The sequence below is a fragment of the Mustela nigripes genome, chromosome 2 (assembly GCF_022355385.1).
Source record: "Mustela nigripes isolate SB6536 chromosome 2, MUSNIG.SB6536, whole genome shotgun sequence".
In the NCBI taxonomy this organism is placed as follows: domain Eukaryota; kingdom Metazoa; phylum Chordata; class Mammalia; order Carnivora; family Mustelidae; genus Mustela; species Mustela nigripes.
The window spans coordinates 144,528,720-144,552,221 of record NC_081558.1 but is presented as its reverse complement, the minus strand read 5'-3'; the positions used below and the strand labels follow the sequence as shown (position 1 = coordinate 144,552,221).

General features: G+C 37.6%; 1 protein-coding gene across 4 annotated transcripts in view; it reads right to left on the bottom strand.

The window, feature by feature from the left end:
- Nucleotides 1-23,502, bottom strand: part of LOC132012140 (ceruloplasmin) — a 56,645-nt gene that overhangs the window by 21,103 nt on the left and 12,040 nt on the right. For all 4 annotated transcript variants that reach the window (XM_059391759.1, XM_059391760.1, XM_059391762.1 and 1 more), the window contains exons 5-13: nucleotides 22,676-22,930; nucleotides 21,478-21,649; nucleotides 18,283-18,422; nucleotides 16,538-16,690; nucleotides 14,812-15,026; nucleotides 5,752-5,902; nucleotides 4,252-4,464; nucleotides 2,835-3,042; nucleotides 1,124-1,263 (exon numbers count right to left, since the gene is read on the bottom strand). In XM_059391759.1, coding sequence (XP_059247742.1) covers nucleotides 1,124-1,263; nucleotides 2,835-3,042; nucleotides 4,252-4,464; nucleotides 5,752-5,902; nucleotides 14,812-15,026; nucleotides 16,538-16,690; nucleotides 18,283-18,422; nucleotides 21,478-21,649; nucleotides 22,676-22,930 — 1,647 coding nt within the window. The remainder of the gene's footprint in view (nucleotides 1-1,123; nucleotides 1,264-2,834; nucleotides 3,043-4,251; nucleotides 4,465-5,751; nucleotides 5,903-14,811; nucleotides 15,027-16,537; nucleotides 16,691-18,282; nucleotides 18,423-21,477; nucleotides 21,650-22,675; nucleotides 22,931-23,502) is intronic.

Sequence of the window (23,502 nt, the reverse complement as noted above, 5' to 3'; positions counted from 1 at the left end):
AGCAAAAAAGAAGAGTGGCTTATATACCTATCAGATAAGAAGTTCTAACTCAGTAACAGAAGCAAAGATCAGGTAACTTCCTTAGCATGAAGGCAGGAGTCATACTAAATTGCCAAATTGCTTCATACTAAATTACTTTTGGATTTACACCTGGTCTCAGAGGATTCAGAATAAAAACACTAGGAATGGTTGCCTCCACATATGGAAACCGGGGGTGCATTTCTCATCAAGAGTCCTACAGGATGTTTTGGCCTGAAAGTCCCTTGTAGGGCGATGGCCTAATCCTGCTGAATCAGCTATGACCCTACCTTGACCAAGAGTCATTGGGCAGCATTTGCTCTCATTTCTCTGCATTTGGACTTCCAGACCTTCCTGAGTGTGAATTTGTGGCAGTACAGCATTTGGAAGGGTGGGTGGCACCACCCCTCCCATTTCTACCTCCTTCTGTAGCCAATCTTAGCTAGTCTGCTGCTAAGAATTTCCACAACCAGTAACAATGCCATTCTCCCTTGGGTGTCTTATTTCAGGGGCTGAGGATAACATTCCTCACGGTATCCTGTTAGTATGGAAATATGGTGGGGTTGGGAGTGATGTCCCCTGCACTTGATGATTTTCCAGAAAATTCCCAAGACAACTGTTGGTCAAGTTCTTAGACATTCTCTCTTAAAAGGATTCCTGAAAAATCAAAAGCAACCTTTCCCATACCTTGTGTATGGTAACAATTTTTTCTTTCTTTATTTCCTTGTCTATGTGTACATTTTTTTCTCTTGGAGTTAACTACTAGATGGCAAGTAAAAAAAAACTAATAACATGATTTGGGAGCTGGAAGAGAGGTGGAATAACAGAATCTGGTGAAGATTTTCATTAGAAAATAATTTCTAGGAATTTCACCAAAATTCACAGGCATCATTTTGAAGAACACCAGATACATATAATTTCACCAGCATGCAGGATAATACATTGTTTCTGAGAAAAATAAGCAATATTTTTGAAATATTTTTAGAAAATACAGGCTTCTCATTTTTATTACGTAACTTTTCTTTTTATTTGAATACCTTCAACTATGAACTGAGAAATTAAACCCTTGGACACATAGCTACCCCACACCAGATGATTAGAGTACCTAGAATTCCCAGATGTTCTTCTTCAGCATTTCTCTCCATGGGAACTCTGAACGTGCTGTCGGTGTATTGCCGATACACAACTTTCTTGTATCTGGAGCCTATGTAGAATTCCTCCTTATCTAAAAATGCATTTGAAACACTTCAAAAAAAAAAAAAAAACCAATACACACACACTAAGGTTAGTAACTGTCTTAATGAAAGTGGAAACCGAGTTTAAAATTTTGACTAAAAACACAGTTTTCATTTAAGTAATTATGCAAATTTTTAATAGCATTCTCCTATTCCAGCAAGAAAGAGTAAGACTTTGAAAACAGATAGGCATGGTAGAAAGTGCTCCTTGCTGGGAGGAGAGCCATCCAAGACCTGTGCTGACTCTTCCACTAGCTAAAATGACCTCCAGTTAGTCATTGCCTGGTTGACCCTCAGGTTCCTCACCCCCAAAATGAGGTATGAGATGAGATGATCTTTAAAATTTCTTTATAGCCCTAAAATTCTGAGCCCAGATCTCTGGTTCCTGCAGTATTTCTGGCTTATAAGAGCTGAAATGGCCCAGTGTTTTCAACCAATCCTTTTATCTTAAGTCTGCAATGACTCCTCATGGCCCCTGTAGACTTTTTCTTTTTAAAGATTTTTATTTATTTATTTTAGCAAGAGAGACAGTGGGAGATTGCAAGCAAGGAAAGGGACAGAGGGAGAGGGAGAGACAGAATCCCAAATAGACTGCTCACTGAGCACGGAGCTTGAAGTAGGGCTCGATCCCAGGACGCTGAGATCATGACCTGAATCAAAATCAATAGTCGGCTGCTCAACTAACTGAGTCACCTTGATGCCCCAACTCCTGCAGCCTTGTGACTATTTTACTCCTGTCACTTGAAATTACCTTTCACTACTTTATACTGCAAACATACTCCCCATTAGTCAGTCAGACTAGCCAACTAACATTTGTTTAGCTACAGGTTACCAGAGATGTTGGGCACCCCAGATCCGAGCACATGTCTAATCTCTCAAATCATATCCGTGAAAGCTTAGTGCATGATGTGTGAGATGATGGAGGGAAGAGTGGTTGGAAAAGTCTTCACGAAGTGTCTGGTGATACTGCTTAATGTGCAGTTTGCAAAGCTCCAATAATGATCCTTTACTTACACTTATTCACAATGAAGTTATTTTTTACATTTCTATAATGTTCATGTTGTTGGTGGTTTTGGAGTGTATTTTCCTATGACTTCTTAGAGGACATAGACCATGTCTACTCTACCGCCCTCAAGAATTTAAAATATTCTTCACACATAATGGTTTTAAGAATGTAAAAGAACAGATTACTGAACCGATAAGGAACCCTCTGAAGGAAAAATAAGAAAAGCAGCAAACGGCTGATAAGGAAATAATATTTAAGGTTTGAATTTAGGCATTGATTTTTGTTTAAGTTTGACAATCAATAGCAAGATAAGGACATGTGAGCTTAAGAAGACAATCCAACAGAAAAGAAAGAAAGAGCGACTACAAAGAATCAAATGAGAGAGATGGAAATTTTCCTGTGAGAAAAATGCCAGAACAGAAATTAATGAGGAAATGTTCCTGGGAGGCATTCTGCTATAGTTCTGTTGTTACGGTTTAGTGCAACTGTTCGTGTTTCTAAAATTTAGCATAATTCTTAATTCTCTGAAAGAGAAAACTAAAAAAAATACTGGGAATCCGAGTCTGGAGATTTACTTTTGTTCTTGTAAGTGATGCAGCTCCCGTTCCCATTCCCTGCTTGGGGAATAATCCCATTCCACCTCCACTGCCGCGATGTAGTAGGTCCTGTGTGACAGGTAGAAGCTTGGGTCGTCAGACTGTCCCCTGCATTTGTTCACAGTGTATTTCTGCTTCATGCCTCCTGTGTAGTGATCAGTTGTTAGGCATTCAACATCAAAAGTCCCTGGAATGGTAAATAAGGAAGCGTGTCACTCCTTTGCTCAGCACCTTCTATGGCTCTTCAGCTCACTCAGGATCAACACGTGGCTCAGGTGGATGATCACCTCAGCTACCATTCAACTCTATTCCAGTCACAGAGGCTTCTTTGCTGTTCTTAGAACAGGTCAAGTGTGTGCCTGCCTCAGGGCCTTTGCCCTTGCTCTTTCCTCTTCCTAGATGATCACATGAGCTACCACTCAACTCTGCTCCAGTCACAGAAGCTTCTTTGCTGTTCTTAGAACAGGTCAAGTGTGTGCCTGCCTCAGGGCCTCTGCCCTTGCTGTTTCCTCTGCCTGGAATACTCCTCCCCAAAATATCCACATAGCTTATGTCCTCACTTTATTCAAGCTTCTCATTAATTGTCACCATCTCAAAGAATTGTTACCCACCTTCCCCCATCAGTCACAAGCCCCTTTTTCTGCCTTATTTTTCTTGATAATTTTTATAACCATATTTATATATAAAAATATACTTGCTTCTTGTCTGCCTCCCTGCATTAGAATTTCCACTTCACAAGAAAAGGCACTTTATGTCTTTTGTTGACGGTTGTATTTACACCTGTCTAATGAAGAAAGAGGTGACACTGGACTTGTCTTACGTTGTAGTGGTATATGATGAACCAGATAAAGCCTGAAGCAAGTTAGTGTGTTTTACATTTCAGTTCAAGTTCTTTCTTTCTTGTTTCAGTTTGTCTTACTCATTCAGAACCAGGCCACGGGTATCTCTGAGGTTGCACGGCTATCATTCTAGCATGGGACACTCAACACAAACAGCCAACAAGCCAACAATACATGAAGACTTCAGAGAGATTACCAAAAGTCTAACTGCAGAGCTGTTAGAGAAGTCATTCCCTTTTTAGTCTGATTTGCCAGCTATCGTTAAAAGGAACATAACTTAACAAGAGAACATCCCGAGGACTCTATTACGTGGAAATGGGAAAAAACCACAGTCTGCTCTTCACTTGTCACTTCCTCCCTTCCCTTCAGCAGGCAGGAAATAGACCTATCTGGCACACGCTTAGCTAACAGTGGCCCAGACATGCTCTTCAAGGGAGGGAAGGGCACACACTTGGGAGCTTGGGGAAGGGATGAGTTGATCATCCAACCCAGCTTTTAAAGCCAAAATGACATGAATCCATTTAGCAGAGACTTGTCTTGGCCTTAAAGAAATGTACCTTCAGTATCAGGCTGCATGAGGAGTGTAACACTTTTTTGAGGGAAGAGGTTTGCTGTGTCTCTTCTTTCTCCTTTTGACAGATACGTGTTTCCTGTGAAGTAAATCCCGTGTACATCAGCCTCATTTCCAGCACTGAATAAGTACCACATGACTGAATCTCCTTGGCACATGTTGAGACCAGGCTGATTCCCATACATGAATCCATTCATGGCTGTAAAAGTTGGGAAATAATATTTTGAAAGTGATTTGTCATATGTCCTCCTATGTGACAACCTCTCAGATTTTCCAGAGCCAACTTTGTTGGTTTGATCTAATTTTTGAAAGACCCATTCATGCTGCCCCAACCCTTTATGCATCAGGAGTGTCTCTGCAACCTCTTGCTGTACCCAGCACCCTCAGAACATCCCTGGCTAAAAGAGGAAGAGCTGAAGGCAGGGTTCTTGAAGTTCTGCAATGCTCTTCCCAGCTAACCATTTCTTAGTTCTCTCAAGAGTTGTATTTGTGAGGACCCAAATGAATGAATAATAACAGCTATTCCTGGGCACTGCAGACTGGGAATGTGTTTGTTGCTCTGGATGGAAAATTGTCTGATTCATCTTGAATAACAGAGTAAATGCAGGAAGTTTTCTTTCACTGCTCTTACTAATAGGTAATACTCTTGACCTCTCCAAAATGTAAAAATGCAAACTCGAAATATTATCATGATTGTGACCAGTATTGATTCAATTAAAAAAGCAACATGAGTTTTTAACACAACTTTACATTTGTTTCTTCTTACTATGGTGATTTTCACATGTAGTCCATTAGCAGCGTGGGCATTCTGAACAATTAGTTCACTGTCTCTAAACCTCTAGAATTATTCTGGGAACGAAAAAGAAAATCTGATGCTAGGTTTCAATTAAATAAGAATTTCTGGAGGTTGCCCTGAGCACTTAAAAAATAGTTTTAACAGTTCTAATAAAACTCCCAGGGGAATTCTAATTTGTAGTCAAGGGTGAGATTCATTAAAATTCGTTGACAACAGAGGCCACATCTTTCTTTTGAATAATAAAATGAGGCTGTTGCTATTAAACCACAGACGAGAAAAGCATCTAATCCAGTAGTTCTCAAATTTAGGCATATTACAATGATGTAGAAGGTTTTGTTACATAGAGATTGCTGGCCTCACCCATAAAGTTTCTGATCCAGTAGGTAAGAGTTGGGGCTCCAGAATTTGCATTTCTAACAAGTCCCTGGGTCATGCTAAAGCTGCTGATCCAGGGACTATATTTTAAGGACCAGGTATCTAATTGATAGATTTTATGTTTTATTATTCTAGATTAAGCAAAATGAAAAATAATTGACTGATACCTTAAATATTAATATTACCTTCAGAGCTGTATTTAATCATTTGTTGAAAATTAATCAATGGGCAAAGTAATTAGCATTTTGGTTTCATTAAAAGCGTTACATGGGCCGTGCTGAAATAACTCAATATTGGCAGGTGATGCATACTCACAGTGCATCTTATTAGATTCCTGAAAATCTTCATCTTCCTTATTCACTAGATGAGGTGAGGTTGTAAACATTCTAATATTCTCATCCAGGAGTAAACTTTCATTCTCATCAAACACTGTGGGAAACAGGTAGAACTCCTTGTCTACATTTTTCTGTAAATTGAGACAAGAATAATGATGTGAAGATAGGACAAGTGAAGCAGAAAGACAGCACACAGTACTATTTGGGCACAAATTCACCAAAGGAAGGATAAAAAGTTTCCATTCCTCTTTGTAGATGGGGCTCATGAAATAGTCCAGCTGATTGCCAGAGTTTTCATTCCTATCTTTGTAGTAGGTTTTTGATTCAACATGATCTAAGTCTCTCTCTGCACCTACACCTTCTGACTCCTCTCCTCACCTTCCTTCCAGCTCTGCCCATACCACTGAACACACCAAACACAGTGACTAAAATAGGGGGAAAAGCTGCCTGTGCCAAAAATTGGGGAAAGTGTCATCTGCATTCATGAAAATTTGAAGAACTTCTGTAAGGCAGAGCAGGGGAAGCAGATAGAGGGAGAAATCCTCTTAAGTGAAGAAATAGTCTGTCAAAAAAAAAAAAAAGCCTTCTGACTGAGAAGGAACAGGAATTCACACAATCTTCAGTCACATTGACAAACATTCTCACTTTCTCTCTCGCTGTCCCTCGTGAAACATAAATGAGCAGAAATGCTATCTGGTCTATGGAATATGTCAGTAGTTCAGAAGAAGGCAATCAGTCTAAGAAATCAAAACATATGAGCACCTGAAAACTAGATACTTCCTCAAAGAAAAGTTTAGAGATTATTGCACATCTTTTTTCTGAGATAATTTTTTTCAGATGAAAAATACGATTATCAAATTTTTAAAAACCAACTAAAGCAGAGACCTGAAGATTAGATCTTATAGAAAACTGAATCGTTGATGGGGATAATTTTTTTTTTTTATTTTTTATTTATTTGAAAGACAGAGAGAGTTGAGGGAGAGGTAGAGGGAGAGAAAGTCTCAAGCAGACTCTGTGCTGAACATGAAGCCTGATGTAGGACCCGATCCCATGACCCTGAGATTATGACCTGAGCTGAAACCAAGAATCTGACAACTAACTGACTGCACCACCCTGGTGCCCCTATGATGGGTATAATTTTAAGAAAGCTCCCATAAATCAGAAGAAAAGATTGAAAGATGAAAAATACATACATAGTAACGATTTAAGAAAGAGAGATATTATAAAAGGGGGAAAAGCAATGATAATAAATAATAGTGGAAATGATTACTACCAGAAACAGAAAATTCAGATTCAAAAGCTTCACTGAAAACAAGGCAAAAGTAGTCATAGAAATCTATGCTTAAAAATAGTCTGGCGGGATGCCTGGGTGGCTCAGTGGGTTAAAGCCTCTGCCTTCGGCTCAGGTCATAATCCCAGAGTCCTGGGATCAAGCCCCGCATCGGGCTCCCTGCTCAGCGGGGAGCCTGCTCCCCCCCCCCTCTGCCTGCCTTTCTCTCTACTTGTGATCTCTCTCTGTCAAAATAAATAAATTAAAAAAAAATAGTCTGGCAAAATTTCTGAATTTCAGACATAGACAAATTTCTACAATAAGTCATTTAAAAAATGTTATCACAAACACTGAACTTCTCTGGTACAATAAATGTCAGAAGAAGATGGAGTAGCATTTACATTTTTGAGGGGAAAAAGAAAAATTCTATACCTAGCAAAGAACAACAAAAATACATTCTCACATGTGTAGGGATTGTAATAAAGGACTGCTACATTCACTTGTATTCTGATCTATAGAGAAAACTTCAGTGAAATGTGTATAGGCCATATTTTCCAATAATAATGCAACAAAACTAAAAAGTACTAATAAAGGAAAAAAGTTAATAAAATTAAATTGATCATATTTGATCCTAGTAACTCTTAGAGAGGAAGCAAACATGAATTACTAAATATTTAGTAAGCAATATCCATGACAACAAGGCAAAATGCATGGGATATACGAAACATATAAACTGAGAGTCTGAAATACTTTTATTTTTAAAATTTTTTTAGAAAGAGAGCACAACACACATGTGTGTACAGGGTGGGAAGGGGAGGGGCAGTAGGAGAGAGAGAAAATCTTTTTTAAAAAACATATTATTTATTTATTTATTTGACAGAAAGAGAGAGACAGAGAGAGAGAGAGAGTGAAAGAGGAAATACAAGCAGGGGGAGTGGAAGAGGGAGAAACAGATTTCCCACTGAGTAGGGAGCCCGATGGGGGCTTAATCCCAGGACCCTGGGATCATGACTGGAGCCAAAAGAAGATGCTTAATTACTGAGCCACCCAGGTTCCCCACAGAGAGAGAATCTTAAGCAGGCTGCTCTCCCAGTGTGGAGTCTGACACAGGGCTCGATCTCATGACCCTGATATCATGATCTGAGCTAAAATCAATAGTTGGATGCTTAGCCAGTTGAGCCACCCAGGCACCCCTGAAATACTTTTTATTTAAAGTAAAACCAAATAAAAATAAATGTTTGTAAGTATCTGAAAATTTTAGAAAAGTGAAATGAAAAAAGGAGAAAAGAATTAATACAGGCAAAAGAGAAACTGTTTAATAAATTAGAGCACAAATTTAAATGGCTAAACCTAAAAATGTATTATTTGAAAAGACCGATGAAATACCCAAATCTCTGGCAAGTCTAATTAAAAAAAAAAAAAGAGATAACCCAAATATACCACAATAAAACAGAGAAAAGGATATAACCACATGTATGGGGAAGGAACAAAATATCATTATGTACAATAAGTGTGATAAGCTGACTTAGAGGAAGGTACCTGAATAGACCAATATCCATAGGTGAAATGAAAATGTGATTAAAACATATTATGATAGACAGACAGAAAGAAAGAAACCCTAACTACTTCTTTTTAAGTCACACAGTTAAAATAATTTTACAGATATCTCTTTCAAATCTCCAAGGAGCAGATGATTCCTATCTATTTAAACAGTTCCAAAGTATTCAAATCTTCCCAATTTACTTAATTGGGAATTATAAATCTTCTCAATTTGTTTGATGAAGATAGTAAAACCATGATTTAATATCTAAAAAAGCACACACAAAATCTAAAATAATATTGCTTACAGTTTAAATGAGAAATTCTAAATAAAACACTATCAAATTCTGCACAGAAATATATTGGAAAAAAATTAAAAAGCCACAGTGCTCATACCACCAGCATTTTTCACAGATCTAGAACAAACAACCCTAAAATCTGTATGGAACCACAAAATACCCCAAATAGCCAAAGCAACCCTGATCAAGAAAAACAAAGCTGGAGGCATCACAATTCCAGACTTAAAGCTATTATTACAAAGCTGTAATCCTTAAGACAGTATTGTACTGGCAAAAAACAGAAAACAAAAAACAAACAAACAAAAAACACCCCAGACACATGGATCAATATAACAGAATAGAAAACCCAGAAATGTATCCACAACTATACAGTCAAGTAATCTTCAACAAAGCAGGAGAGAATATCCAGTGGATAAAAGACAGTCCCTTCAACAAATGGTGTTGGGAAAACTGGAGAGAAACATGTGGAAGAATGAAACTTGGCCACTTTCTTACACCATACACAAAAAAAATAAATTCAAAAATGGATGAAAGACCTAAATGTGAGACAGGAAACCATCAAAATCTTAGAGGAGAATATAGACAACAACCCCTCTGACATTGGCCACAGAAACTTTTTACAAGAAAGACATGTCTCTAAAAGCAAGGGAAACAAAAGCAAACATGAACTATTGGGACTTCATCAAGATAAAAAGTTTCTGCACAGAGAAGGAAACAGTCAACAAAACAGTAACCTAAAGAATGGGAAAAGATATTTGCAAATGACATATCTGATAAATCTATAATGAACTTATGAAACTCAACACCCAAGAAACAAATAATCCAGTTAAGAAATGGGCAAAAGACATGAACAGACATTTTTCCAAAGAAGACATAGAGATGGCTAAGAGACACTTGAAAAGACCCTCAACATCATTCATCACCAGGGAAATACAAACCAAACCACAATGAGATCCCACCTGTCAGTATGGCTAAAATCAACAACACAAGAAACAACAGGTGTTGACAAGGATGCAGAGAAAGGGGAACCCTCTTACACTGCTGGTGGTAATACAAACTGGAGCAGTCACTCTGGAAAACAGTATGGAGGTTCCTCAAAAAGCTAAAAATAGAACTACTGTTCTATCCAGCAATTGAACTACTAGATGTTTACCCAAAGGATATAAAAATACAGATCCAAAGGGGTACATGCATCCCAGTGTTTATAGCAGCACTATTAATGATAGCCAAACTATGGAAAGAGCTCACATGTCCATCAAGAGATGGATGGATGAAGAAGAGGTGGTATATATATATATGTATACGTATATATACCTACATATGTGTGTGTGTGTGTGTGTGTGTGTCTAATACTCAGCCATTAAAAGAATGAAATCTTGCCATTTGCAATGATGTGGGTGGAACTAGAGGGTATTATGCTAAGTGAAATAAGTCAGTCAGAGAAATACAAATGCCATATGACTTCCTCACATGTGGAATTTAAGAAACAAAACATATGAACATATGGGAGGAGCTAAATAGAGAGGGAAAGAAACCATAAGAGACTCTATAGAGCAAACTGAGAGTTGCTGGAGGGAGGTGGGCAGGGGATTAACTAGAAGGATGATGGGTATTAAGGAGGGCACTTGTTATGATGAACACTGAGTGTTGTTATAAGTGACAAACCACTGAATTCTATTCCTGAAACTAGTATTGCCCGTATGATAACTAACTAGAGCTTAAATGAAAATTTGCAAACAAACAAAAAAACTCACAGTGTTCAAATAATGTTTTTCCTGAGAAGGGCAAGACTGGTTCAACATTAGGAAATCCTTAATGTATTTCATCATGCTTACAGATCAAAGGAAAAAAGATACATAGCAAATTTTTAAATAAAAATGTTTTAAATATAATTTTTAAATAAAATTATACATTTGGGACTAGCTATTCCCTTCACTTTCCCCGAGATCTTTGCAAGACTTCCTTCTTGAAATTTAGATCTCACCTCAAATATTATATTCACCTTATCTAAACTAGAATTTCTGTTTACTATTACCTTACCCTAAGTAGAAATTCCATGTTCATGGATAGGAAGACTCAATACTGTCAAGCTGTCAGTTCTTCCCAATTCAATCTATAGATTCAATGCAGTCCCAATAAAAATACCAGAAAATTATTTGTGTATATCAACAAAGTGACTTTGAAGTTTGTACAGAGGCAAAAGGCCCAGAATAACCAACATAATACTGAAGAAAAACAAACTCAGAAGACTGGACATTTCCCAACTTCAGAACTTACTATAACACTGCAGCAATCAAGACACTATGCTACTGGTGAAAGAATAGACCAAAACATCAATGGGAAGAATTGAGAGACCAGAAGTAGACTCACATAAATTTAGTCAACTGATCTCTGACAAAGGAGCGAAGGCAATACATAGGAACAAAGATAGTCTTTTCAACAAATGGTGATGTAACAACTGCTCTTTTACAAGCGGGAAAAAAAAAAGAAGAATCTAGACACAGATCTTACACTCTTTACAAAAATTAACTCAAAATGGATCACAGACCTAAATGTAAAATAAATAAGGCTCCTAAAAGACAACATAAGAAAAATCCAGATGACCTTGGCTAGAACTTTTGAGATATAATACCTAAAGGCACAAACTATGAAATAAATAATAGATCAGGTGGACTTCATCAAAATCACGGTTTATGCTCTATATAAGATAATGTCCAGATAAGTGAGAAGACAATCCACAGACTGGGAGAGAATATTTGCAAAAGACACATCTGATAAAGAACAATTATCCAAGATATCAAAGAAGTTTTAAAACTCAATATTAAGAAAACAAACAACACTATTAACCAATAGGCAAAGACCTTAACAGATACCTCACCAAAGAAGATAAACAGATGGAAAACAAGCATTTGAAAAAATGTTCTACTTCCTATATCATTAGAGAAACAAACATTAAAACAAAAACGAGTTACCACTACACACCTATTGGAATGACCAAATTTGGAACACTGACCACACCAGATACTGGCAAAGATGTGGCACAACAGGAACTCCTGTTCATGTCTAGTGGGAATGCAAAATGGTATAGCCATTTTTGGAAGACAGTTTGGTATTCTTACAAAACGAAATGCATTTTTACCATACAGTCCAGCAACTGGACTCCTTGGTATTTACCCAAAGTGGCTGAAAACTTATGTCTACACAAAAACCTGCACATGGATATTTATGGCAGCTGTATGCACAATTGCCAAAACTTGGAAGTAACCGGGATGGTCTTCAGCAGGTGAATGGATAAAAAATCTGGTACATTCAGGCAATGGAACATGATTCAGCACTAAAAAGGAATGAACTACTGAGCCATGAAAAGACTTGGAAGAAACTTAAATGTGTATTACCAAGTGAAAGAGGCCAGTCTGAAAAGGCTATATACTGTATGATTCTAACTACAGCATTCTGGAAAAAGGCAAAACTATAAATTATTAAAAAGACCAGTGGTTACCAGGGGTTGGGGATTGGTAATAAGAGATAAATAAGTGGAAAAGGATTTTTACGGCAGTGAAAATATTCTATATGATTCCATAATGGTGGACATTTCCATTATACATTTGTCTACACCCACAGGATGTAAACACGGAGAGTGAATTCTAAAGTAAACTATGGACTTTGGATGATAACAATGTATCAGTGTAGGTTCATCAATTGTAACACAGGTGCCCTCTGTTGGAAATGTTGATCCTGAGGGAGGCTGTGTGTATGGGGGCGGGTGGGGGAGTGGGTAGGGGATATATGGGAAATCTGCATTTTCTTCTTAATTTTGCTGTTAACCTTAAAGTGCGCTGAAAAGTTAAGTTGACAAAAATAATAGTGGAAAAATAAAAAACTCTAAAGCTAAAAATAAAAGGTGCTTATAATAAGAGAATAAATAAGAGGGGAGAAAGGATAGGAGCTAGACTTCTTTGAATATGTCTCTTTTTGTAGATTTGATGTGGAACCAGGAAATATTTTACATTATTATAAATAATATTACAATTTTAAAGGCAATCCCTAAAAGAAACAGAAGTAAAATTCAATAAACCTGTGTATCTGGTGGATAGCAAAACTACACAGCGAGGAACTATTCCAGATGACTTTAACTTTGTAATTTGACAGAACATCCCCAGTGGGATCTACTCTAAGGACCAAAAGGGCAGCAAACAAATCTTAAATTGTTTTCAGTAATTATATTCTGGCTGTAGTATTGTAATTATGATTCTGAGGCTATTGTATGCATAGTGTGGAATGAATTGAGTAAATGTTTATGTTGGTATCATTGAGAACTAAGATTTTTCAGTGCAGCTGAAGGGAGTACTGATGTAAGATAAATAAAGTTAAGTAAAAAACAATAAGAATCCTTAGACCTGAATTTGAATAGAAAGTATCAGTATGAACTCATGATAAATTTTCTCTTAAAAAAGTACGTTTTCTAGTTCTGCCCATAGAAAAGGGCTAGGAACAATGATTAAGCCAATAGAAATGAATACCCATAGTGCCCAGATTGTGGTTCTGAATATAATTTCTTACTGAAAAGAACTAGGGCTTTTTGATTCTAGGTCTGACTCAGAAAGTGTATAATATGAACCTAAAATAGCTTTTTATACTAAAAATCAAGGAAGCTTCAAGGACTACTAAGTTCATCTGAAAATGAAGGAATCAACCAGAACAAATCTCCTCCATGGCAAGAAATAGAATTTGGGGGGCATCTCTAGTGATAATATTAGTGATTTTAAACATACCATATATTCTTAAATCCATGAGTTCACAATAGCACTTAACAAGAAAAAATTATTAAGAATCTTTGAAGTATGTTAGAGGAGAACTATTACTTTGAAAACTTGTAAATAAAGGGAAAGAATCAAGCATTTGTCACTCCTTTCTTATAGAACATGTACCTCAGGCTAACCAAACAATCCATGAAGGGAAGTTTCTGTTTATGGAAACATACTGGCTAATAAATAAAGAATGATGGGATCAGGATGTTACTATTGTACAATCCCTGATTAGTTTATGAATCTAAGAAATGGTTCTCAGAGGCCGACAACATTCCCAGCTGATGGAAGTACCCAGTAGAACACATGAGGCAGTACTGAGGGAAAAAAAATCTAACCTGTATTTGATCAAATCTGTAGATCTAGCCACTGATTTATAAGAAATTGAGGGAAAGAGAAAAAAACATGCTGAATGACACCATAGGAGTATGAGCAGTGAATCCAGGCAAGGGAAACTTCCATAAGATAAATGACCCTTGTGACAGGAAAAAAATACAACCTTGAGAAACCTTGAGAAACACAACAACTGATTACAATGTGTGTCATTATTTGCATACTGATTCAAACAACAAACTTGAAACAATTAAGAGGCAGCTGGAAAAACGGGAACACTGATTAGAAATGTGATGAAAAAATTTGATTAAAAATTGATGATACTAACATTATTATGATGATTCTAAGTTATGATCATTATATTGGGGGCTATTTTTTAAAGAGTCCTTATCTTTTATAGGTTCATATTATAATACTTAGAGATAAAAACATGATGGAGTTAGGTATTTCTCTTTCCTGGTCAAATGGTCATTTCCTCCTTTTTAAAAATGCTTTAAGCAGTACTTTCCTCAGTGAATGCTGAGTGACCAATTATCATTTTTTATTTGTGTGTTGAAGTCTAAAAGTATCATAAAAGAGCCTCGATTCTAAGAAAAGTCTGTTTCCAACTCATCTTGAAATAATCATGTTAGCCGGAGAATTTATGCATAGGAGAGCTCTTATGAGCTGGAGAAAAATTTGTAATAAATATTATGTATTAAATCCTCACTGTCTCAAAACCCACAATTTTTCTTATAATAATGATAATTCAAAGGGGTTGGGAAGTCCTTTAAATTTTCCCTCATTGGACTCACCAGTCTCCCGTTTGCATGTAAACTTCCTTTCCTACATATTTTCATTGGCCCAATAAGCCCAGTGAATATATCTTTGGTGGGATCCACAGCAGAGTAATACATCTTAGATAGGCAGATGGGATCTTTGTAAGTGGGTCCCACTTCTTTGGGGACAGTCCATTCGTAGGTGAATGTTTGTTTGGGTGCTACATGTGAAGCTGGAGGAGGAGGCACACCTGTGAGAAACATCACATTGGAGAGGTTAAGTATGCTTTCTAATGTGGTCATTTGAGCTACCAAGTAGACCGGGTTTAGTCCAAGACAACCCACTTCTCAGTTCCTTATTACGAATTAGAATGAAATCCTACTTGAATGGTGTCCCACTTGTGTTCCTGTGTCAGGTCACGGATGGGTGTGATTTCCTTCAGGAAGCCTCCTCTTAACCGGTCTGTGACTGGTGCCTGCTATGGTCTGAATGTTTGTGTCCTCCTAGAATTCACATATTGGAATCTTAATGCCCAATGAGGTAGTCCTAGAAGGTGGGGACTTTGGTGGATGATTAAACCATGAGACTAGAGCACCCCCTAAATTGGATTAGTGCCCTTAAAGAGAGATCCCACAGAACTCCCTAGCCCCTGTTACCACATGGGAACACAGCAAGAAGTGTAAGACCCAGAAAAAGGTCCTTATCCAACCACGCTGGCCCCCTGATCTTGGACTTCCTGTTTGCAGAACTGTGAGAAATGAAGTCCTGTTGTTTATAAGCCACCCAGTCTGTGGAATTTAGTTACAGCAGCCTGAACGGACTAAGACAGGGCTGCTCTCAAAGCCTCTGATGATGTCCCCAGTACCTTTCATGCTAGGTTATGTGTATTTCCCCCACAAACAGAATGTACCTGAAGGAATGTGCCCTGAAGGAAGCAGTGTCTCTATATTTCCTTTGCTAGAACAACACCTGAAAAGAGGGTATAATCCATACATGTTCTATTGAACAAAACTGAATTAAAAATAACTTCAGAACTGAAAGGTAACTGCAGATGATCATGTTCAAATATCCTGATTTTACACTTGGGGAAACTGAGGTCAGAAGGACTGAATAACTTGCCCACAGTCACACTGTAAGAGGTGGCAAAAGCACTTGTCTTCATTTGTCAGCCTGATATATAGAAATACCCAAATGCATGCATAAAATGGAATATTTGTATTATTAAAGTTATATTAAAATGCTTATAATGCTAAGGAAACAAACAGTATAAAAATACAATGACAAGTATTTATATACTATGATTTCAACTACATTCAAATATATATTATATGTACACAGATGAAAGACTGGGGGGTTACATAAGAATATCATAGTGGTTATCCATAGAACTATAGATAATATTTTTGGCTGTACTTTTTCTATTTTTCAAATATTCTAATGAGCATCTAATCTTACAATTTTAAGAACATTTTTCAAATCTAAAATTCACCCAAACTGTACCCCGGAAATGTATAATTGATATAATCTCAATAAGTTCCTACCAGCATTGTCAAAAATCATCCAATTCAGGCAGGACAAAATTCCATATGCCAGTTGGAAATGGAAGAAGAGGTTAACTTGCTTCCTGGCACGATGCCTAAGAATGATATATGAGCGGCTTCCTTGGAGGTTTCTGCCTAGAGTTTTTGCTGGGCAGTTTTCCCGGGCCGACCAGCACAGTAGGTTGTTAAATGTAGTTGGGTTACAGAATGTCGTACTCACTTTCACTCAGGGAGTTGTGAAGTGAGGTATAGTATGTGCCTTCGTTGTTCTTGCCGACCCTCACCCCAACCGGCTCAATACTGAGGGGATATGCTCCTTTGTTATGGAAAGTGACTCTGATGGTATCGTCCACCTCTGCCCAAATGACAGGACCTAGGTAGGGACAAAGAGAGCATTGTTAGTCTTCCTTGGCGTATAACAAACAGAATACGTAACACAGTTGTTTATTTTGGCTTGTCCTCTGGCAGGAACTGCTGGCAGCAACATCTTGTTTCTGGCAAATGGAACACCTGCTTTTTTTTTGGTTTTGTTTTGTTTTTGTTTTTTGTTTTAAAGTCTGTTATCAACTTGACATGGTGAGGCTAGAAAGAAGAAGGGCTTTCTGATTTATCTTCAGGTTAAGGAAATTTGTTATCATTTTCATCCAAGTTGGTTCACCAGCTTTATACATCGACAAGAAATTATTAGGAGTCTATATTCCTCATCCTAGCCTTCTGCTGGCCAGATGTGTGATATTTGTCCTAAGAGTCAGGGGGACTGCTAGTTAAACCTTGACCACCCAAATAGGGTAAGTTAAATTGTCTTGGATGTGAAGAGTAACATTTTTATGGATTTTCTTTCACCAAAATCAATATTGTTACCAAATATAGAATAAAAACATATATAGTAGATATTTTATGCAATACATAAAATAGTATTTATTGAGAGCTTCTCATGTGCTTCTCATTTAATCCTTACAGCATCTTTATGAGATAAGAACTGTTATTGTTAATTTTTTAAAGATTTATTTATTTATTTGAGAGATAGACTGCGAATGCCTGCCGGGGAGCAGAGAGAGAAAGAGAAGCCGATTCCCCGCTGAGTGCAGAGGTGGATGCGGGGCTCAATCCCAGGACCCTGAGATCATGACCTGAGCTGAAACCAAGAGTCAGACGCTTAACTGCCTGAACCACAAAGGTGGCCCAGGACTATTATTGTTATTATTGTTCCCATTTTACACAAAGAGAGCAGGCAGAGTAAACAGTACTTTCAGAGGTCACATAGCCCATAGGCGAGGCATGAGGACAGTCTGAATTCAGACTCTGTGTGCTCACCCACTATATTCTGCCTGAAGGTTTGAGCAAGAACAGGTCTCTGGGTTGTGCCCAAGGTTCTAAGACAGACTCTGCCTTTTTCATTAGTAGCCTGGACTTTAATTCTAGAGGAATGTACTTTCAGTTAAGAATAGAGGCTAATGGCTTTGTTGTCAATTTATTTTATTTTTGTTGTTGTTAATTTAAACCAAGTCATAAACACACATTTCTCCTTGCCCTTTTTAAAAAATCTTTATATACTTATTTGAGAGAAGAATGGCAACAGAGAGCATGAGCGGGGAGGAAAGGGAGAAGCAGACACCCCACTGAGCAGAGAGCCCAAAGCGGGACTTGATCCCATGACCCTGGGATCATGACCTGAGCTGAAGGCTAATCAACTGAGCCACCCAGGTGCCACTCTCCTTACCTCTTGAAGGAAACAAAAAATCATCATTTGAAGTCAGCAGAGCTTTTAATGATGAAGATTTACTATTGGTAATTTACATTGGAAAAGTAATTAGCTGCTATCCTTTAATTATTGAATGACCCTCCACATCCTTAGTTTATATGTAGAAATCATACTGTGGGTCCTGAAGTTTCTGTTCTTTCTGAGACTGGGTAGGTAGTCCAGGACAAGAGTCCAACAGTCACAGATATTCTGCATGGACTCACCCAGGATGCCAAGATGTTCCTCTTCAGGGCCTCTCCTCTTTCGATTTGTGAAGGAGGCATCTGTGTACTCACGATAAACCAGCTTTTTATAAGATCCTCCAATTCTTGTAGTGCCCTGTTCAAAAAATACCTCTGAAGCACTGCCAAAAGAAAAAGGGTTTTACACTGGAGTTGAGAGCAGAACAAACAGCAGGCATTCACATAGGAGAAATTGCAAAGCAAAATTATGACCAGTGCTCAGAGGCAAGGCTTATTTATGATTTGCTAAATATTCAGACAGAAGCAGCTGGTACTAGGCACCTCGTAGAAGGCTGTTCAATTAATGGGTGGGGTATCATGGTGTAGAGTTTTCCTTTTTTTCAAGTGAAGTGGAAAATTTTAGGATGACCCACATCAACCCCTAATAGTCATTAATTGTTCTATAATGGAATCTTTAAAACAAGTTACAAAATGTTTAAAATTCAGGATCTACTGTTCATTGCATATTAGCACAAGCCAGGTACTTAGGAACTTTCATTTATTATCTGACACTCACACAATATGGCAACAAAGTTGGTATTATTCTCCCCTTCATTCTTATAAATGAAGAAATTAAATTTCAGAAAGGCATCTGACTTGCCAGAGTCAACCCATTCCTCTCTTCTCCCATTTGATGAATGTATTGGACACCTGCTTTTTACCAGGAAACTTGTTATGTGCTGATGGTATAACCAGAAGCAAGCTGGACCCAGCCCTGTCCACAGGGACTTTATACTGATCAGAGAAGACAGACTATGAACTGATCAACATAATAACAAGCAATAAGCACAGGGTGTTATGGAACATTCTCCTGGGCTTAAGGGAAGCGTTGGGAAAAGGCCCCAAAAACTTTCCAAAGAAAGTGATTTTTCAAAATGATCTAGAAGAGAGAGAGTCAAGTTAGAAAGATGAAATATATGTGGTGGGGAGAATGGGGTGGGTGTTTACAAAGAAGCAACACACTGTGGAAGGTTCAGAGGAAAGAGTGAATGCGGCATGTTTTATGAAATATGACCGGAGCATGGTGAACGGAGCAGGGCAAAAGAGAGAGAAAGAGGCAGAAGAGAGAAAGTGAAACTTGGAGAGAAAAGGAGTGGGTAGCAGGACCCAGTTAAAGTTTCAGTACTCCATCCCAGAGCAGTGGGAAAGCTCTGAAAGATGTGAGCATTCAGGAGTAGTATTTTAAGAGGATCCCTCAGGTCGGGGAAAAGTAGACAACTGTTGGAGACATTTAGGATACACCGAGGCAGTACATAATGAAGAGAGAAGGAGGGAGTGGTAACGTGGGGAGACAGGGATGGTGCTCAGGTTTCAGGCTTGACTGAGGGATGCACAGTGATTGATACTATTCACACAGAGGAGGAAGCTCAGACATACGGGGAAGACAATAGGTTCAGATTGGACATACTGATTTGAAGGGACCTCATCCAAGTGGGGTGTCTTTTAAACAATTTTAAATGCAAATCTACAATTTACAAGATGCAGCTTTGGAGTCATTGCATCTGGATGTCAGTGTAGACTGGGACCTAAACATCTGCTTCAGGAATCACAGACCTGGGTGGAGGCAGGCCTGGCCATGGACATGGCATGTGTCATTGAGTAAGCTACTTAACATTTCCAAGGAGCTTGGGGGCAAATAAAGCTCCCCTTAGGAGGTGATGTTTGAGCAGGGACTTGAAGCAGGGGTGTGGCATAATCTCATCAACGTTTTGGAAAGCTTACTTTAGGTGCTTTATAGAGAATGGATAGTAGGAAAGAAGTCTAAGCAGGGAAGAACAGCTGGGAGGCTGTGGAAGTTATTAGAAATGGACAGTAGTTTCTGTGAATCTAAGGATACTGTCATGAGAGTGAAAAGAAAACCTATAGAACGGGAGAAAATATTTGCAAACCATATATCTGGTAAGAGGTTAATATCCAAAATATGTAAGGAAGTCATAGGCTTTAACAACCACGACCAACAAGAACAAAAACAAACGACCCAATTCAACAATGGGACTTGAGGACTTGAAGAGATGTTTCTCTGAATCATCAACAAGAACATGAAAAGATGTTCAACTTCACTAATCATCAGTAAAATACAAGTCAAAACCACAATAAGATACAACTTCACAACCAATAAGATGCCTATTATAAAAAAATGTGAAATAAATATTGGCAAGGAAGTAGAGAAATTGGAGCTCTTGTACATTACTGGGGGAAATGTAAACTGGTACAGCCACTGTAGAAAACAATATGGCTGTTCCTCAAAAAATTAAAAATGCAATTGTCACATGATTGAGCAATTCCATTCCTGGGATGTACACAAAAGAATTGAAAGCAGAGATGTAAACAATATGCTCATCCTTCCATGTTCATAGCTGCATTATTCACAATAGCCAAAAATGGAAACAACCCAAATTTTCATCAACAGACAGATGGATAAATAAAATGTGATACATGTGTAAAATGGAATATTACTGAGCCTTGAAGAAGAACAAATGCTACGACATGGATGAACCATGAAAACATTATGCTAAGTGAAATAAGCCAGACAAAAAAGGACAAATACTCCCATCATCCCACTGGTATTAAGTGCCCAGAATAGGCAAATTCATAGAGATAGGAAGTAGAAGTTATCAGGGATTAGAAAGCTACTATTTAATGGATGCAGTCTTTCTATTTAGAATGATGGCAAAGTTCTAGAAATGGATAGTGTGGATGATGGTACAATTTTGTGAACGTATTTAATACTGCCGGATTGCACAATGCTGTATTTTCTCTTATTTAAAAAAATTAATTAATTAGCCAATTAATTAACTAACTAATTTTTATTTGACTTCAATTAGCGAAAGTATAGTGCTGTATTTTCATGAAAGGAAAGCTAATGCATTGATCAGTCTCATTATACTTGGTATTTTCTAAGGAATTTGTTAAGTATCTGATAATTTTTAAAATCGTTTTCTTTCATGAACTCAAAAGTCATATTTCTAAAGGGAAACTCATACCAAACACTTTAATAAATATTTAGCAGTGTAGTTACTCAGTTTCAGGTACCAGTTATAATGTTAATTCCTGATTCCATCTTTTGTGGATCTTTCTTTCTCTTTCTCTCTCTCTCTCTTTCTTTCTCTCTTTCTTTCTACTTTCTTTCTTTCTTTCGAGTCCTATTTTGAAATAATAGTCTTTTTCCTGAATTACCTTCCAGGGGCTGTTAAGTTTTCTTTGGTGAAGATGTCTATTCCAGAAGGTGCATAGTTCCAGACAATTTCCTCAGCAGCGATGTAGTAATGTCTAACATGTTTCCCACGAATATTGTCCTCTGATGAAGGCTTGTTACAGTCTTGGACCTGGAAAAAGGCCTGGAGACCAGCTGAAAGCCACATGGAAGGAGACATTGGTTAATGGAGCCAGTGGTTTTTCCCTCCTATTGCCTTGTAAATACTGCCGGTGAAATAACAGAAGGGAATTGAAGAAATAGACAGCTAGAAACAACACTGAAAATTAGAGTAAACTGCAGTAACTAAATTACTGGTGGAAAATTCAAGCAGTAAAACTTCTCTATATGGCACAGAAAAGAGATATTAAACACTAGTATTATTAAAAATGTGGTACCAATCTTTGTGGTTTCACTTGGGAGGTCTTTTGGTGGGAAATTTGGGACACATTAATAGATAATTAATGAAGAGAGGTTTGGCCTCACTTCATATTTTAAGGGCCAAGGTGGAGTGGAGGAGGAGGAATAGAACGAGCATATATGATTATTGTTCTCAGACAATATCAAAATGGTTATGTTCCCAGTGTGTTGGGTCTTCTGAGGCCAAGGTCATATTTAATAGGTGAGGTTATGTCTGAAGGTCAGAGTTAACATACCAAAAGACCCAGGTTAAATTTAATTTCTTCAGTAGATCAATATTACAAACTAGTATTTTTTTAAGAACTAAGAATGTTCTTATATTGAAGAGATAGAGGAGGAATTTAGCTAGTTAAACCAAGGAACAGCTGGACTTCAAAGAACAAAGTTGGTTATATTTGATAGAACCAAGAAAAAAAAACTATCTTTCAGCACCACATGCAAATCTTCTGGCATTTACGATAATGTGTATTTTACAAAGCTGAGAAGTTATATAGGGAATTAAACTTTTAGGACAGGAGTACACAATCAGAACCAGTTGTTATTTTCCCCAAATTAGTACAATTTCACATTTTATTACTTTATAAAATTCTAGTCTTTCAGTCCCTTTTATTACATTATGATGCATACTGTCATAGGAATGAAATTACATTACCAGTTCAAGGTTCAGATTATTCCTGATTCCCCATAATTACCTCATTAGTGGTGTAACTGAGACATGATGCTATTTTAGCTGACAGCTCATTTTGGGTAAAGATGCCTTACCTTTCAGGTGGTTAAGATTCTGACAGCTAAGCATCCATTCTCCAGGATTCTGGGCCACCATGAAAGCTTCGAAGAGGGTAGCAGGAAAGAGATTGACTGTATCAATTCGGTAGTTCTTATTAGTCAACACCTGGCCGTGGAAGAAGGCTGCATGCACATCCACTTCATTACCCATACCAAAAAGGTACCATCTGACTCTGTCCTCTGCACACATGGAGAGTCCTGGGAGACTTCCGAAAACATATCCATTCACAGCTGTAAGCCAAGAACAGAGATTGTGACTCACAGACATTGGTGCCTGGGACAGTAATAGTTATCTCTATAGAAACAGAATGAATTTGGGATGGAAAATACATGACATATATCCTGTTGCTATTCCTCCCTCCTGTACCCACATCAGACATCACTAATCAATCACAGCGCTCTTATTTTAGACCTGAATTCAGCCTCAGGAATTTTGTCAACACAGCATTAGTAGATGAACATAACACTGAAGATGAAACCTGTTTTCTTTCTCCATTAGGAGCTATCCTCATTAATATGTGTATTTATAAATACAAATATGTGTTTATATTCATACACATACAAAATGTCTACACATAAATTTTTTAAAAGACTGAAGCTTATTTAGTAATCAATCATGTATCATATTGACAGGGGTAATATGAATGGCTTTAATGTTTTCTTTCTGCCTATCAGAACTCTGCCAATTTTCTACAGTGAATATGAATTACTTGTGTAATAACACGAGGAAAGCTTTTTTCTTTTCTTTTCTTTTTTTAAAAGATTGGCAGAAAAAATTAGAAGAGATGTGGAGGAGGAAAGAA